The following is a 15913-nucleotide window of genomic DNA, read 5'->3' as shown; positions in this document are numbered from 1 at the left end:
TGAGAGGAGCTGAAAGTCTTAAATGGAGTCATTGCTGAGTCGGGACCTTGGGATTTGGCTCTGAGCCTGGTGGGAGTGGGTTGGTGCTGGCAGGCTTTGGGAGCCTTTCTGCTGAGCATGCACTAAGTGCCGACTTGTCCTCGCTTTTGAAATCTCTTCTGTGCATAATCTGCTTCAGGTTTCCTAGGAGGGACCTAACCAAACTAGCTCACTTTTGCCTTCAGTGACGTCCAATAATTGGGATCCGTTATTTGCCGCCTCTGCTTCTGTCTGAGCTTAGTTTGGTTTTTTCTCCTTTGCGCCCTGCATCCGTTTTGTATTCCAGCAACATAAAATGAACTGATAATGGTCCTTTAACCTGTCATCTTGAAACTCACGCTCAGCCTGAAACAGCCAGCAAAATGACAGCGTGTGTAAGCCTCGCATCCTGATAAGTCTAGGAACTGGCAGCTGATTGACCAGTCAGCCCCAATGGATGTATGCAAAGAGGACTGCGTATAGCTATTGCTATTAAAACGGCATTCAGACTCATCCAGACTCCCTGTGTCAGACTTGGAGCTTGATCTAAAGCCCACTGGTGCAATGGGCATCTTCCCAGTTGCCTTCACTATACAATTTGGCTCTTGGTATGGTGAGTTTATGGTGCTTTATGTATTTCCACAGCTGTATTACAGTACTGTTTGATAGCGTGTATGCTATACAGCATTATCCTGAGTGACACAGCTCAGTGAAGGGTGACAAATGGATGTTTGACAGGGGTTTGACATTCCTTGCTGAGAGTTTATGTGATGGGGGGGAAGTGGGTTTGACCCCCTGGCTGTGGGTAGGCACAATATACAGCCCAGCCCAACTGCAGTGTGCCCATCTCTTCCAGCAGGATCTAGGCTTGCATCAGAGGCTTACGTTCATGTTTTGTTCAAGGCGGATGCCCAGAGTGCCTTAAAAGTGTTCATCATGTTGTTGGCATCTAATGACCTAAGCAGCTGCTGCAGGTTGGCTTTCACTTACTGTGCGGCAAGAGCATGCACATGGGCAGTTACTGTGGAGCAGTTGTTGCATGGTGAATCTCCCTCTACCTTTTATCTCATGGGAATGGTGTTGTGTGCCCATGCCCTTAGATAAATAATCACCCAAACCCTTGACCACAGGGTAATATAGAATAGTTCATGGTAATACAGAATAATACAGAATCATCTTTCATGATTACCCATGCAGTACCATCAATGGGTGGTGGATCTGGCAGGAATTCCTTAGTTAATATCTGATAATACATGAATCAGTTTGCTTTCATTGTGGATATGAGCTTAATTTCTTAGCATGCCCTTTGACACTGGCTTGGTTAGAATTTACTGCATGCATCCTCAAACACGTGGGGATAGCGTGAGCAGAGAGATTTGCATTTTACGTAGTTATGTATGTCTAGCACTGAAAGGAAAATTTTTTGCGAATTGTAGGTCATTCAGCCAGCATTTTCAAGCTGATGATTTCAGTGGATGCTTTTGGGTGCTTGTACATGTGATGATCATCGCCATGTATACGTGACAAAAATTTCCTTTGTATGGCTTAATAGTGTCACACATTATGTGAGTGTGAGGTTTGGGGGTTTGAAACGAGTTTGCAATGTTGCAAACTAAACGACATCCCCGTTTAGTTTTGCTTGTAACATTGCGGCCTGTAATCTGACAGCTCGCCTCCAGCCACGGAAGAGACAGGCAGGCTTTGCCAAAAAAAGGATTGGGCCCCTTGCTGCTTCTTCCTTGAGCATGTGCTTGGTGGCCACAGGCACCTGCTAAGACAAAAGCGGCGAGGGGCCCAATCTTTTTTTTTTATTTAATTTTTATGGAGCCTCCCTGCCTCTCCTGCGGCTGGGGGGGAGGCGAGCTGCCAGCGGGCTGAGTGGCCCCTGAGCTGCAGGAGCCCCAGTCCTTTGCTCTGCAGTGGCAGCACCACCTGGGGCTGCCTAGATGCGATGCTAGTGGGCCGGGTGCTGCCTCAGCTCAGAGGCGGCACCCAGCCAGATCCAACTCTTTTCCGAGCTTGCCGGGGCTTCCAGTGCCCTGTGCACTGTCCTGCCACCTTCCTGCCACCTGGGACCACCCAGGAATGAGCTGGCTTGCTCCTGGAGCAGTGTGGGGAGGTAGGAGGAGGGCAGCTGGGTGTGCTGGCAGTCAGAGAAGGTGGCGGGGATGGTGTACAAGGTGCTGGAAAGCCCAGGTGGGCTCAGGGAAACTCGGGCTCGGTGGGCTTCCAGTGGCCCCATGGACTATTTCCGCCACCTTCTCCAGCTGCCAGCACTCCCAGCTGCCCTCCTGCCACCTCCCCGCACCACCGAGTGGTCCCAGGTGGCAGAAAGGTGGCAGGAATAGTGCACAGGGTGCTGGAAGCCCTAATGGGCTCAGAAAAAAGTTGGATGCAGCTGGGTGCTGCCTCTGAGCTAGGGCAGCTTCCAGCCCACTAGCAGTCTGCCCCGGAGGGCATCACTAGTGCAGAGGGAAGGACAGGGGGCCCCCGCAGGTCAGGGGACACTTGGCCTGCTGGCAGCTGACTCCTACCCCCATCTCCGCCCCTTACCCACCCAGACATGGCCAGGCTCTGGCTCCAGCTCCGACCAAAAAAAAAAATAAAAAGGATCAGGCCCTTCGCCGCAACATGATAGTAAAATTTAAATGGCTTACTCCTCAGGGTTTTATTCTGTGCTCCATTTTTTCAATGTAGGGGGCATAGAAAAAAGCTCTGAGGACTAAACCCCCGTCATGTGTACAATCGCCCCTTTGTGCCAGACTTGGGATGCCTTAAGTGATCCTGATTTTCACACAGCTCTGAGCGGTCACTCTCTAAAAGAAAGGTTTTTTTTAAGCTGTTGAGTGTCCCAAAATTGAGGAAACCAAAATCAATACTTTCCTTCTGAAAACCTTGACCTTGAGTTTCCCTTGAGAGTTGGTACATTTATTTTGGATTTCGAAAATGTCTGCCATGTTTTCCCACTCTGCTCCTTGCACAAACATGAAGTCAATAGCCAAGGCTCAGAGCCACAAAGTTCAGCTTGATGTGAAATGAATGGGAATTGTGTACCATAATAAGACTGAGATGTTTACATAGCTTTTGTGGCCCTGGACTGATTGTACTTCAGGGTAGGAAGACAAAACCTACTTTTTTTTCTTCTTGTTCAAGGCAGTCTTAACCTTTTGCACAATGGAGTGAGAATGTAGTTACAAAACTGCAAAGCATGCAGGAAGCATGAAAACCTTATACCATAGAAATTTCCATATTTAAAACCCACCACTTTTCTGTACCTGGAACAAGCAGATGGCCCAAACTCAGACTTGAACAGCTGGGGAGGTTGAGCCATTTCAAATTTGCAAATTTGCTTTACGTCATAAGTGTGTGCATACATGTGTGTGTTAGCATTTTATTTTTGAAAGGAAATAGAAATGCAAACAACTGTCTTCTGAATCAGATCCTCTTCTTTGGGTATTTGAAAAGGTTCCTTATGCCTTAGAATATGGCTCTTGAGTTATTTCTTTAAATTAAAGCTATAGCCAAATTTGTTTGTTCATATCTTGGGAAGTCGGACGCTGCATCTTGCATCATCGTCCAGTCTTCTGGCAGTGTTGCTATAGTTAAGGTTTGCTAGAGATTTAGGTGCAAGCTCCAAGACCAACCTCTATGCTCTACTTTATGTTATACAAATGTGTAAGGACCAAACAGTAGTTGGTTGTATGTTCCTATGGCTGACAATAATTTGACACGTAATTAGCCCACCACAAAGTCTGCTGACTTCCTGCACTCTGGAGGGAATAAGAGTCTTCTGTAAATTGGGGAGAGAGTTAACTTCAGAGCAGCGGTTTCTGCAAAGTACTGAAGATCTGGCTAGAGACGAGGGATAAGTGTACTGTACTGTACTGTACAAAGCACCATAAAGCCTTGGGAGAGACATGATCGCAGTTGAGAATCTGTTGTGCCTATTAGAAACAGGAAGTGTAATGGAGAGGGCATACCAGAAGCATAGCTGGGCACTGGCAGCTCTGGACCCAGGGGCAGCCCAGACGCATGAACCGGCACCAGTTGCCATTGTACCAAGTGCTGTTTTTGTGCCTCTTTCCCCTCCAAAGGCAGTTCCCAGGACTGCTGTCCTGGTTGCCCCTCTCAGTTACGTTACTGCCTCACATCCCTTGGGAGAGCTCCAGAAATACAGGCCCCAGGATGGGACAGCCATAACTTTCTCCCTTGTCTTCATCTTCCAGGTAGCTTGCACTGGCAGAGTGCTGTCCTTGCATTCAGGAATGTGTAGGAATTTCAGCTATGGTTGGTACTGGCATGGGAGAAGGAAAAGTCCCTTGCAAGATCACACCCTAAAGGCACTGCCTTGCATTTTGGGGGGCACTTGTCATCATTGCGAGAGGAAGGTTGTGGAAAACCAGCAGCCTGTAGTGTATAGAATTGGCACAGGTTGCTTCAGCGTGTAGGTTGGTGCAGCCTGGTTCCTCTAGTGCAGGGATGTCAAATCACCCTGGGTCCTGGGCTGGATCTGGATGGTGGGGTCTTCTCCTGGGCCAAATCTGTAGGCCCAGTGGCAGCTGTGGCAGGTCTGGTAGTAGAGACAGGGGTCTGGGGCCAGCGATGGAGGGCTGGGAGTGACTGCAGAGGCCCAGGAGCAATGGCGGGGTTCGAGCAGTGGCAAGGGTCTGGGAACAGTGGCACAGGTTGGGCAGCAGCAGTGGCATAGGTCCAAGGGTAGTGGTGGGGATTGGGTGGCAGCTGGCAAGCGAGGGGTATATCTGTACGGCTCCTGCTTGGTCCCCTGCTCCTGTCAGCAGTCTCCACCAGGGACCCTGAGCTCTGTAGGAGGCCATGATTTATTAGCCCTGGCCCCAACTTCTGATCATCCACCAGGCTACAGGAGGAATGGCAGGCTGAATGGTATGTTAGTGAGCCCTGCCCTAGTGCATCCAGTATGCTTGTAGGCAGATGCAAAGGTGGAGCTGGGGTTGTGACCTTGATCCCATCGCCTTTGCTTATCCTAGCTCCTTATTGCTGCAGGGAGGGAACAGCCCTTGCACACCCTCCTCGCACCCCCTCAGCTCAAGAGTGAGCTTGGGGGAAAGATCCTGGTTCCCTCTCCTGCCGTCAGACATCGACCATGGGAGTCTTACCTGGGCCAGTCAAAAGGAGAAGCCACAGGGTCTAGGATTCAGGATGAAAGTCACCTAGGTGCACCTCTGCCTGCAGAGCTGTGCAAGAGCCATGGAGGGTGGTCATGTACTAAGCAGCTACTTATGTCCTGAACTTCTCAACAACACCCATCCGAGTGAGAGGGTATGTGGGGGAGAACTGACCTCCATAGCTAATGCTGGCTGGTACAGCCAATTTGTACAAGGGCAAAACAGGATGAAATAAATGGGATGGTCAGGGTGAAATTCAGTAAGGCCAGTGTGTAGTACTGCATTGAAGGAGCAGTCAGATGCTCTGGAAACAAAATGGGGAGCAACTGGCCAAGCTGCAGTGTTGCAGGAGGAAAATTCAGGGGTTTTAGTGGACCACAAGCTGTGTGTCAGTCCATGTCATAATACTTTTGCAAAAAAACTTGCTAGTGGCACACTTACTAGGGCACCGGTGCCCAATCTTTTGTGGCTGTGGGCCAGATGAGTGGTGTGGGGTCAGTCCATTACCTTAGCTCTAAATGCTGGCTCAGAGCCCTGGCTTTGTGTGCACTGGATTCAGCCTTCTGCCCCAGCCCCATGCACGCCTAATCAGGCCCACTGCCCTGGCCCCAGCCCCAACGCTAGCCCCGTGCATGCCAGGTCAGGCCCACTGCCCCATCCTCAGCCCCGTGTGCACTGAATTGGACCCACTGCCCTGGCCCAGTATGCCAGCACAAAGGGCCACGTCATTTCCTCCATGGGTAAGGCCCTACCGAATTCACGGCGGAAGTGGACAGTACCGCGGCTCCTCTAATCTTGCAGATTCCCCCACGTGCACCCCCACTGCTGACTGGCGGAGGGGCGCCTGCTTTCAGCTCACTCCTGATCGGCAGGGAAACGAAAACCACGGTTTTAATCATGGTGCTGTTTTTGCCTCTCTGCCAGTCAGCAGGAAGCAGCGGGGCCACCCAGGCCCCTCAGCCAATCAGTGGCAGGCGGCAAAAACAGCACCGTATTTAAACCCGTGGTTTTTGCTTCCCTGTCGATCAGGAGCGAGCCGCAAGTGGGGCCTCTCCACCAATTAGTGGTCGGCGGGGCACGCGGTGAGCCTGCAAGATTAAAAGAGCCACAGTGCAGCCCACTTCCGCTGAGAATCCGGTAGGGCCCTATCTGTGGGGCTTAGAGATTTGGCAGTGGGGGGAGCAGTTGCAGCGTTAATTGCCACCGCTCCTCACTGCCAAATTTCTGGACCTGTGGGAAGCCCTGCCGGCCAGATGGCACTGCTCTGCAGGCCAGATCTGGTCCTCAGGCTGGAAGCTGAGCACCACTGTGCTAGGGTATACTTACAGGAGAGAGTGTGCAAATCATGAGAAGTGATTCTTTGTTCTATCTCGTTCTGTTGAGGCCTGGCCTGTAATACTGGGAACAGTTTGGGGGGCACCACAGCAGGCCTGGAGATACTGGATCGAGTCCAGGAGGAAGCAACAAAAATGATGCAAGGTCTAGCAAATGTTCTCATGGGGACAGTTTGGACGAATTAGGATTATTTAGTCTAGAGATGATAAGGGTGAGGGAGGATTTTGATAAGAGCCTCCAGATACAAAAAATGTTGTTGGAAAGAGGTTACTAATCATTTATTCTCTGGGTCACAAAGGACAGGACAAAAAGTAATGGGCTGAAGTTTCAAGGAGAGATTTTAGGTTGGGTATTAGGAAGACCTGTTCCCACCAAAACAGAGAGGTTGTATAATTTCTGTCTCTGGAAGATTTTAAATGCAGATTAGGCAATAATTTGTCTAATGGTGGTTTGGAAAAGAAGTATCCTGCCTCAATCAGGCCATTGGACCAGATGATCTTCTGAGGTCTCTTCCAACCCTATTTTTCTGTGCTTCTGTATAGGTAGCTCAGGCACCCTGTGAGTGGGGGGGTGACATGTGGCAGATTGGGGGGCAGGAGAGCAGGGAACACAGTGATACATCAAGCAGCGAGCAGAAAGCAGAGCAGCAGATTGGGAAGGGAGTGCAAGGCAGGGAGCAGAAAGCAGAGCAACAGTTTAAGCAGGGAAAGAGCATTGGAGTGGCACTTGGGGAGGTTGCAAGACTTACCTTGTAGCACACCAGCCAAAAAGGTTAGCCCCCACTGACCGAAATCATGCTTGATTCCTGCTCCTTCTATGTGACATCCTTGGTCAGCAGTTCTCACCTCTTTCTGTACCTAGGTCCTCCTCCCACGTAGCCGGGAACTTCTTCTACTTTACAACGTAGAAGTAGAGTGGTTATATCCCACCAGAGAAAGAGGGCAGATTGAGGAAGGAGGAGGAAAGGATTTAGACTAAGTGGGGTCTATGTGCAGTGTTTGGGACAACTCTGAAGAGTGCTATGATATGTTTGAGATGCACGCAGTCACTAGGGCTTCGCTAGCTCCTAGAAAGCTGGTTGCTATGTCCTCTCTTGCTCTGGGGTTTCGTGATTTCAGCCTGCTCTGGGAGGCACATTGTTTGGTTTGCTTGCAACAATTATTCTAAGCATATGTAGATCGTCACAGTGTAGGGGATGAGAGCCTCGCAGTGCAGAATTCCCTCTCCATTGTCACGGAGAAATTTCCCATCTGCTTTGTGAAGACCGAGAAGATATTTTATGTGGCATCGTCTTAAGGCAGAGGCTGCCGTGCTCGAAGGTTGAAGGAGAGCGTTAGTTAATATATTTATATTGTAACTGCTGTGCTTAACAATCGAATGAAAGAAAAGTGTTAGCAGAGGTCAAGCATTGTTTGAATGTGTTGCAAATGGTTTCCCAGGGAAACAGCAAATCAGTACTCATAGCTTACTGCAGCATCTCCAGAATAACATTGAGACACCAGCCATAGCCGGGTGCTCGCTACAGTCCTGGGGACCCAAAGCAATGCAGAGACTAAAGACGGAGCGAACGTACACGCAGGAGAACAATTGCAAATGATGAAGAAACATACGGCAAGAGTGGCACCGCTACCGTCTTACAATGTTCCCGAATTACATTCACCTGTATCAGATGGTAAATGCTCTTTTACTGTATCTCTAACCTTAGGGATCCGTTTAATCTATGGGTTACTCTTGTTCTTTTCCAAGCAAACTAATCCAGATATATGTATGCTCATTTTCATGTATTTACAAAGTAACTAAATATTTAAATATTTCTTGCAGTTAGTTTAATTTTTTTTTCTCTTAAAATGAAGGCAGTCCAAGAAATATTTTCCCCTCTGTATTTCGGATGAAGAAACTAAAAATTAAAATGAGACGGAACTGAACGAAGTTATTTTGCTTTGTTTTTTTTTTAACTGTTAAAAAAAAAAAAGAGAGGAAGAAAATTGGCTGAGTGCAATCTTACCCAGTTGTCCGTGGCATTGAAATATCACGGAGATTTCTTTCTCCGTTTTAAACAGAAAGTAATGTTTTACGGCGTGCTGCTCACTTTCTAGGTTTGCTGTCCTTTAACTGAAGACAGTAGCAATAGCAGTAGTTTCTCTAAGCGATCACCTTTTGTTTTTATCGTTAGACCTGGAGAAGTTTTGTATTATCCAAATGCCACAAAAGCGGCAACTGAGATGAAATGTTTCTTATCTTTCTGAAGCAAGTTGACAACCTGATGCAAAGTGCAACAGGGATGCTCATTTTCATTCCTTCCTCATTGCTGACTGACTTCACATCACACGCAAGTGTCAGCTGAAGAAGCTAGCGGTATCGCTCAGCATTAGAGATTGTCATGATGTGTTGGCTGGTGATATAGCCAGGTAGCTTGGAAAGTAGAATATGTAACATACTCCCAGATATAAATCAAAGACTGGAAGAAAAGGTTTGGCAAAATCCTCCGCTATGGTTTGATTTCCGGATGCATTTGAATTTAGAATGTGTTCGTAGGATTCGCTGCCTTTAACTGCACTTTTCAGATTTACCAAATCTGAATTTAAAACATGTCAAAGAGGAGAAAAAAAATACTTTAAAAAGTTGTTGACCAAGGCAGAAATGCATTCTTATTCTACTACATATGTTATGTTAGAAATATTCTCACTGTAATATTGTAGTATGCATTATGTCTCTGTTTCAGTTTTCGTGACTCTGAGCAGCAGAGAAATTGCTCTTTGTATTGTGTGTTAAATTTTGTATTACATCAAGGATAAAAAGAGCGCTAGAGCACTTTGAGATCCTCTAGTCGACTACTCAAGAAAGCTTGATCATGTGGCTCAAAGGTCTGTGGTCTGTGAAGATGCAACCGGCTTAGTTAGAGGGGCGATAGGTTTCCTATCCGGGAGGTACTGTTTTACAGTGAATCTCTTCTGCTTTGACTTGGGAATAGGTGGGCGGTGTTAGTTTTTCCACCATACCTTTGCAGGCTTATTAGAAAGAGGTGTGTTTTCTTTATGATGATATTCAACAGAGCAGACAGAGATCACTTCTTCTGCCAAATTTCTCTGTGGCCTTGTGAGTCCTGATTTAAAGTGGTGCTGACTTTTTGTGTCATATGCTCAACTGCTGGTAAGTGTCTGCTTTGAAAGAGGTAGCATTCAATTGTAATCAGGTAGCTGCGCTGACTCACCGTCATTATGGGCTGGTATAGATCGTTTACTGTTGTGCTATAATTTGTATTGAGATACCAGCAGGAACTACATCAGGGACCGGAACATTACAGATCTTGTACTAAACTTTGTGCCAACACTGCCAAAAGACAGTTGTGGCCCCAAGAGCTTATAAAAATTGACCCCAGCTGACTTCCTGCCCTTTGGGCAGGGGGCTGCACCTGACGATCTCACGAGGTCCCTTCCAGCCCTAATGTCTATGAAATCTTTGAAATTAAGTGCAGGGCAAGGGGCAGTTGGTGGGTGGCTAAAAGTTAACCTAGTCAATAAAATGGGCATGTCTTAACTTGATTCCCATACTAAGTTGTTGTCCATGGGTAGGCTGAAAATGTCGAACGTCCATACGCTCTGCTTCCACATGCAAGGGAAAACCCAACTGTTTTAGCAAGAATGATAGTTTGTGGATTAGGAGGAGGTGGCTCATGGCAGATGCTTCAGCCAAGTGAAAGAACAAAGGTACTAAATTAGTGAAGCAAAACTAAAATGGGAGACCTCAGTACGTACATTGAATGGAAATGTGTGTAGCCAGTTCCACAAGTCTGCAAAGACTTCAACCAGTATAGCCAAGGAATCCTAATGGAGCAAAGCACTCTTGGTACAGCTTATCATGGAAGAAGGTTACAAATTCAAGTTTCTAGCCGGACAGCATCAGCACAACCTTCTTATCCTTGAGTTCTTAGTGGAGAGGTGTCCCACATAGAAAGCCAAAAACACCAGAGCAGCTGGTAGTAATCAGTGCAGCTCTGTTGGCTTCCTCAACATAGGTCAACAACTGAATTAATATGGAGGCTGAACTGCTCCCATGGGGTTCCCTCCTGGTCAGGTACTGCTTGGTGATTAGATATAAACATCACTGTGACAGCATCTCTTTGCTGAGAAGGTGGACACAGGAGTGCTTGTGGCTTCTGAGTCCAGCACCTTTCATGAGCAGTAACCAGTCAGAGGTAATAATCAAATTCCCAATGCTACCCCACCACCTCCATGAATTCCAGCTCATAGTTTGTTCTTGTTTCCTGTAAAGTCTGAGGAACGAGATGTCTCTCCCAAAAGAAGTGATGTGTCATTACTTTCTGCATAAACCCCACCTCTAAAGAGAAGGTTTGGCACCAGTGATGAAAGCCTCTAATATTGATTGCCATGTCTGGGACTGTCTTCTTTGTATGAGGATCTCCAGGGAAAGAAGACCTCCATTGACCTGATGAAATTAAAAGGGATGTTCTCTTTGTTGGACAGCATGACATTTCACAGGGGGTTGCCCTGTGATGTGAACATTTTGGGACAGAAGAGAGTCCCACAGGAACCCTTTAATGGTCAAGGAATTGTTGCCTTTGGAAGACCAGTCCAGCGGGGGAGCTAAGGCAATCAAAGATGGGATGAAAGGCCCTGAATTACTGCAATCTCTCCCACCCACACGCACATACAGTAAGTGTATGGGATCTCCTATGTCACAGCAACACACGGAAGAGATGCTACCAGAAGGTGGGGGCTGGGGCCTCCTGAGCCCAGGAGGTAAAGCAGGGAACAGATGCTGTTTGAAAAATTAAAGGTAATCAAGGAAGTTGCAGCTCTTCATCACCTGCAGTGGGGTTGTGGGAGATGGGCAGCTCTAAAAGATGTGCCTGATGTAGGCCAAATGAGGACCCAGAACTAATGGATTCTTTTGAAGACACTGCCCTAAATCTGAGACAACCTGCCATAGGGTTAATGCTGGTCTGACCAGTGCTAATTCCCCTCCGCAGCATGCGTGAGTGGGAAAGGGTGGGAATGGAGATCTCAGGGGAGAGAGCCAAGAACCAATCCTGCCTCCTGGGTGCAGTGTGGGAAACACTCTTGCACTATATGTCTCATCAGGGAACTGCAGCAGTGGGTAAGCATGTACTTAATTACTCATTAGCATGTGCTTAGGCATGGTTGTGAAGTAGAGGCCTAGATTGTCTTTCAGTGTGTGTGCATGCAAACATGGATTGTGTCCAGCACAGTGGGTCTGCAATCCTTGTTGGAGTGTGTGTTATTAATACCAATAAAATACCATAATATTAAAAGGTACTTTTTAGCAGGTTGCTATATAAGATTGTGCTAGCTACAGATGGAAAAGGACTGTGAGTTGGAGTGCATCTTCCAGGACAAAGACAAATTCTAGCTCACCAAAAAGATTGTGTTGGGTGTTAAGTAGGCTAATTTCTTCATTTTAAAAGAAAAAAAATACAAGAAAGGAAATATTTCACATAGAATATAAAAAACTTGGCATCAAGTTATAAATTGAGATGGTGATTATTTAACATAACTATTTGGTTAGGGACAGACATTACACACAAACTGGTTTAAGGGATCAGAAACTGGCTTAAACCTGTAACAGAACAGGTGTTCAGTGCACATAAACCAGTTTGAAGATGGCTTAAACCGGTTTGAGATGAATCTGGCTGAATGTAGTATCAGACTTAACTAATATGGTTCAAACCAGTTTATGCAATGTCTGTCCTAGACCCCTTGCTGGTTTAAGATAAACCAGAGTCCCTCAGCATCCCAGTATGGGAAGGGATCTTGGAGTCCTAGTGGACTCCAAGATGAACATGAGTCGTCAGTGTGACGAAGTCATCAGAAAAGCCAATGGCACTTTATCGTGCATCAGCAGATGCATGACGAACAGATCCAAGGAGGTGATACTTCCCCTCTATCGGGCGCTGGTCAGACCGCAGTTGGAGTACTGCGTGCAATTCTGGGCGCCGCACTTCAAGAGAGATGTGGATAACCTGGAGAGGGTCCAGAGAAGGGCCACTCGTATGGTTAAGGGCCTACAGACCAAGCCCTACGAGGAGAGACTAGAGAAACTGGACCTTTTCAGCCTCCGCAAGAGAAGGTTGAGAGGCGACCTTGTGGCTGCCTATAAGTTCATCACGGGGGCACAGAAGGGAATTGGTGAGGCTTTATTCACCAAGGCGCCCCCGGGGTTACAAGAAATAATGGCCACAAGCTAGCAGAGAGCAGATTTAGATTGGACATTAGGAAGAACTTCTTCACAGTTCGAGTGGCCAAGGTGTGGAACGGGCTCCCAAGGGAGGTGTTGCTCTCCCCTACCCTGGGGGTCTTCAAGAGGAGGTTAGATGAGTATCTAGCTGGGGTCATCTAGACCCAGCACTCTTTCCTGCTTATGCAGGGGGTCAGACTCGATGATCTGTTGAGGTCCCTTCCAACCCTAACATCTATGAATCTATGTTCTCTGGGCAGGGCAGGGCTCTCTGCTCCACAGCAAGGCTGGCCCCTCCCCTCTGCTCCCTGGCTGGAGCTCCAGAGACTGCAGACACAGCAGGGTCTGCCTGGGTTCCCCCTGCCGTACCCCACCTTGCGGCTAGCTGCTCAAGCAGGCATCCCCCACTCCCTCCCATTTCCCACAGCATGGACCCCAGCCCCATGGACCCTAGACACGTGGTATGCTAGCTAATGCTGAGAGGTGTCTGTGTGTATGTCTCTCTCCAATTTCACTGGGACAGGCAGACAGAACAGTTACTGCTTAGGGTTATTTGGAGCTAATCAACAGGTCAGCCAGTAGGCTGTTTAAGAATTTGAACTAATGGAGAGAGGAGATTGTTTTGTTGATGAAATTATAATCACTGTTATCAGCCCTCTGCTGGCTTGCTTACCTGTCAGTTTGCTGCAGACAGTATGAAGAAGCAGGGAGAGGGAGATTGAAAAGCTCAGTATCATCAACAGATGCGTGCACTGCACAGCTCCCCACCCTTGCCTCAGAGTGCTAGCAGGGGGCTGGGGGCTGGCAACACTCCTGCCCCTTGATTTTTTTTTTTGGAATGAACCTACAAGATGCATAGGGTTAGTTGTATTACACAGGTGATTCATAAGGGAGACTTTTCCTTTGCTAAGTCTTGCTCAGCTTTTGACCTCATGGCTTGTGTTGAGAGATCCCGCTAGCCAGGGGCGGATTGAGGCGTTTACAGGGAAGGTCACCAGCTGGTAGCTCCATTTCCCCCGGGCCCTGAATGCCTGGGTCCTCTGCTGTGTCTGAGGTCTGGCTGGAGTGGGGCAGACAGGGAGGACCAAATGGGGAACAGGTAAGGAAACGTGGACCTACCTGCTGCTGTTCCTAGGTGACTTTGAGGTGGAGCATGTACCAGAACCTCCTTAAGCTTGCTCCACCTGGGGACTGTGGCAATGGTTGCACAGGGTGCCATGTCATAGATTCAAAGATGCTAGGGTTGGAAGGGACCTCAACAGATCATCAAATCTGACCCCCTGCCTTGGGCAGGAAAGGTCCTGGCTCCCTCCCCCTTCACCATTAGTGGGCAACCTTCATCTTCTAGTGCTTGCTCCCAGACTGCAGGGCATGCCTTGGGGGTGAGCAGTGAACAGGAGCACCTGCAAGCAGGGGATTGCCCGCTGATGCCAACAATTCCAGCCCTGCCCAGCCCTCTGCACAGCTGCTCCCATGACCTGGATCCCTCAGGCCAGCAGGAGAAACACAAAGGACCCAACATCCCATGCAGCTGCTCCCTGGACTGGGGACTCAAGCTGTCTTGGGGCTTCCCCCACCTCCCAGGTCAGCTGGAGACAGCAGCAGAAGTGGACTTCCAGACGTTCCTCTTCCCTACCCACCCTCTGCATGTCCCTTGCAGTCCAGGAGCAGGCACTGGAGGGGAGGATTGCTCACTGATGCCACCATCCCCAGCCCTGCCTGGCCCTTCATACAGCTACTCCTCTGTGGAGGTAGGGGAGGTCCTGAGTTGTATAGGGACGATTCTACCTGCTTTGGGGACCCTAAAAGGTCCTTAGCAGTTGCTTCTGGAACCAGCTGTGCCCCCAGAAGAAGGGGAGAGATAATAGTGGTATTTTCCTTGCCTCCCTATTCAAATTCCTGGATCTGTCCATGTCACTAGTCCAGTGGTTCTCAACCAGGGTGTTGGGGCAGTGCATGATCCATTGAAGGATGTCATAGGAAGTGTGAGAAGCTAAACAGATAAGGGAAGGCTTAGGCTCCAGGTGTGAGAGGTAAGTAGATAGGAGCAGGCTCAGGCTTGCCCTGCCTATCCGTTCCCCCACCCCCACTGCCTGGCCCCACTGCAAGGAGGTAAGTACTGTAATAAATCAGTTTTTGAAATGGGGTGTCACTCAATTCATAGAAGTTATGGCAGGGTGCCTGAGGAGGGGTGGTGCCTTGAGTCTAGAAAGGTTGACAGCCACTGCACTAGCCCTTATACAAGTGACTCGTGATAGGCATCAGACAGTAGGTGCTGCTAAAAATCACCCTTTTCATTGTTTTTACAATATATGTCATATGGACATAAATCACATAGGCCCAATCTTAAAGTTGTTCAGATAGAGGGACTCTTCAGGTAGGTAGAGCCTGAAAAGAGACCCCCTTGTTCTTGAGCGTACATTTCTTAGGGCTTTCCATTAATAATTGAAAAAGGATGGTATCGATGGCTAACTTCTAACATTCTTCACAACTAGATATGAAGGTTTTTCCCAACTGTCACTTGTCATGGAAGAATATCGATTCTTGGTAACATTTTCAGGTGGAGAAATTCAGATCAAAAGGCTGCATTCTAACTTGACCTTCTCAAATGTCAGCGTTTTGAGATGGAATTTTAGTTTGAAGCATTCTTATTTATTTTGGTTATGTTTTTAAATCATTTTTTTTCTCAGAACTCATTTATGCTGCAAAAATATTTGATTTCCTGGCCTGTTTCAGGACAAAATGAATGGTTGGAATAGTGGACATTCAGATGGGATGGGAATTCCATGTTCTGACCAGTTCTGACGAGTTAGTTCTGGAGCTAAACCAGGGGTGGGCAAAATGTGGCCCACGGGCTGGATGCGGCCCTCCAGGCCATTCTACCTGGCCCATGGGGCCCCTAAAAAATTTAGAAATTTAATATTTATCTTCCCCTGGCTGCCTGTCATGTGGCCCTCAACGGCTTGCCAAAACTCAGTAAGCGGCCCTCCGCCCAAAATAATTGCCCACCCCTGAGCTAAACCCACATGTTTGGGTCTCTCCTTGTGGGTCCCAGATGAGTTTAATTTTATTTGAACCAGTCCAACTCCATGTTTACAAATCTGTCCACTCAAGGTTCAGGACCACAGGAGAGTGGGATAAACCCTCCAGGGTCTCCCTTGCTTAAAATGTAGCATTCCTAGCTAAAGAGAACTTTACAA

The 15913-nt window shown here is 47.9% G+C and overlaps 1 protein-coding gene across 3 annotated transcripts in view; it reads left to right on the top strand.

Moving 5' to 3' along the window:
• Positions 1–15913, top strand: part of SLC35F4 (solute carrier family 35 member F4) — a 230627-nt gene that overhangs the window by 147167 nt on the left and 67547 nt on the right. Inside the window, exon 1 of one of the 3 annotated variants that reach the window (XM_019479912.2) lies at positions 8005–8169. The exons of the other annotated variants lie outside the window; for them this stretch is intronic. Coding sequence (XP_019335457.1) covers positions 8091–8169 — 79 coding nt within the window. The 5' untranslated portion in view covers positions 8005–8090. Of the gene's footprint in view, positions 1–8004; positions 8170–15913 lie in introns of those variants that run through there. 3 annotated transcript variants of the gene reach the window in all.

Source organism: Alligator mississippiensis, chromosome 2 (assembly GCF_030867095.1).
Source record: "Alligator mississippiensis isolate rAllMis1 chromosome 2, rAllMis1, whole genome shotgun sequence".
NCBI lineage: Eukaryota > Metazoa > Chordata > Crocodylia > Alligatoridae > Alligator > Alligator mississippiensis.
Note: the sequence above shows the minus strand (reverse complement) of the source record. Positions and strands in the feature narration are given on the sequence as shown.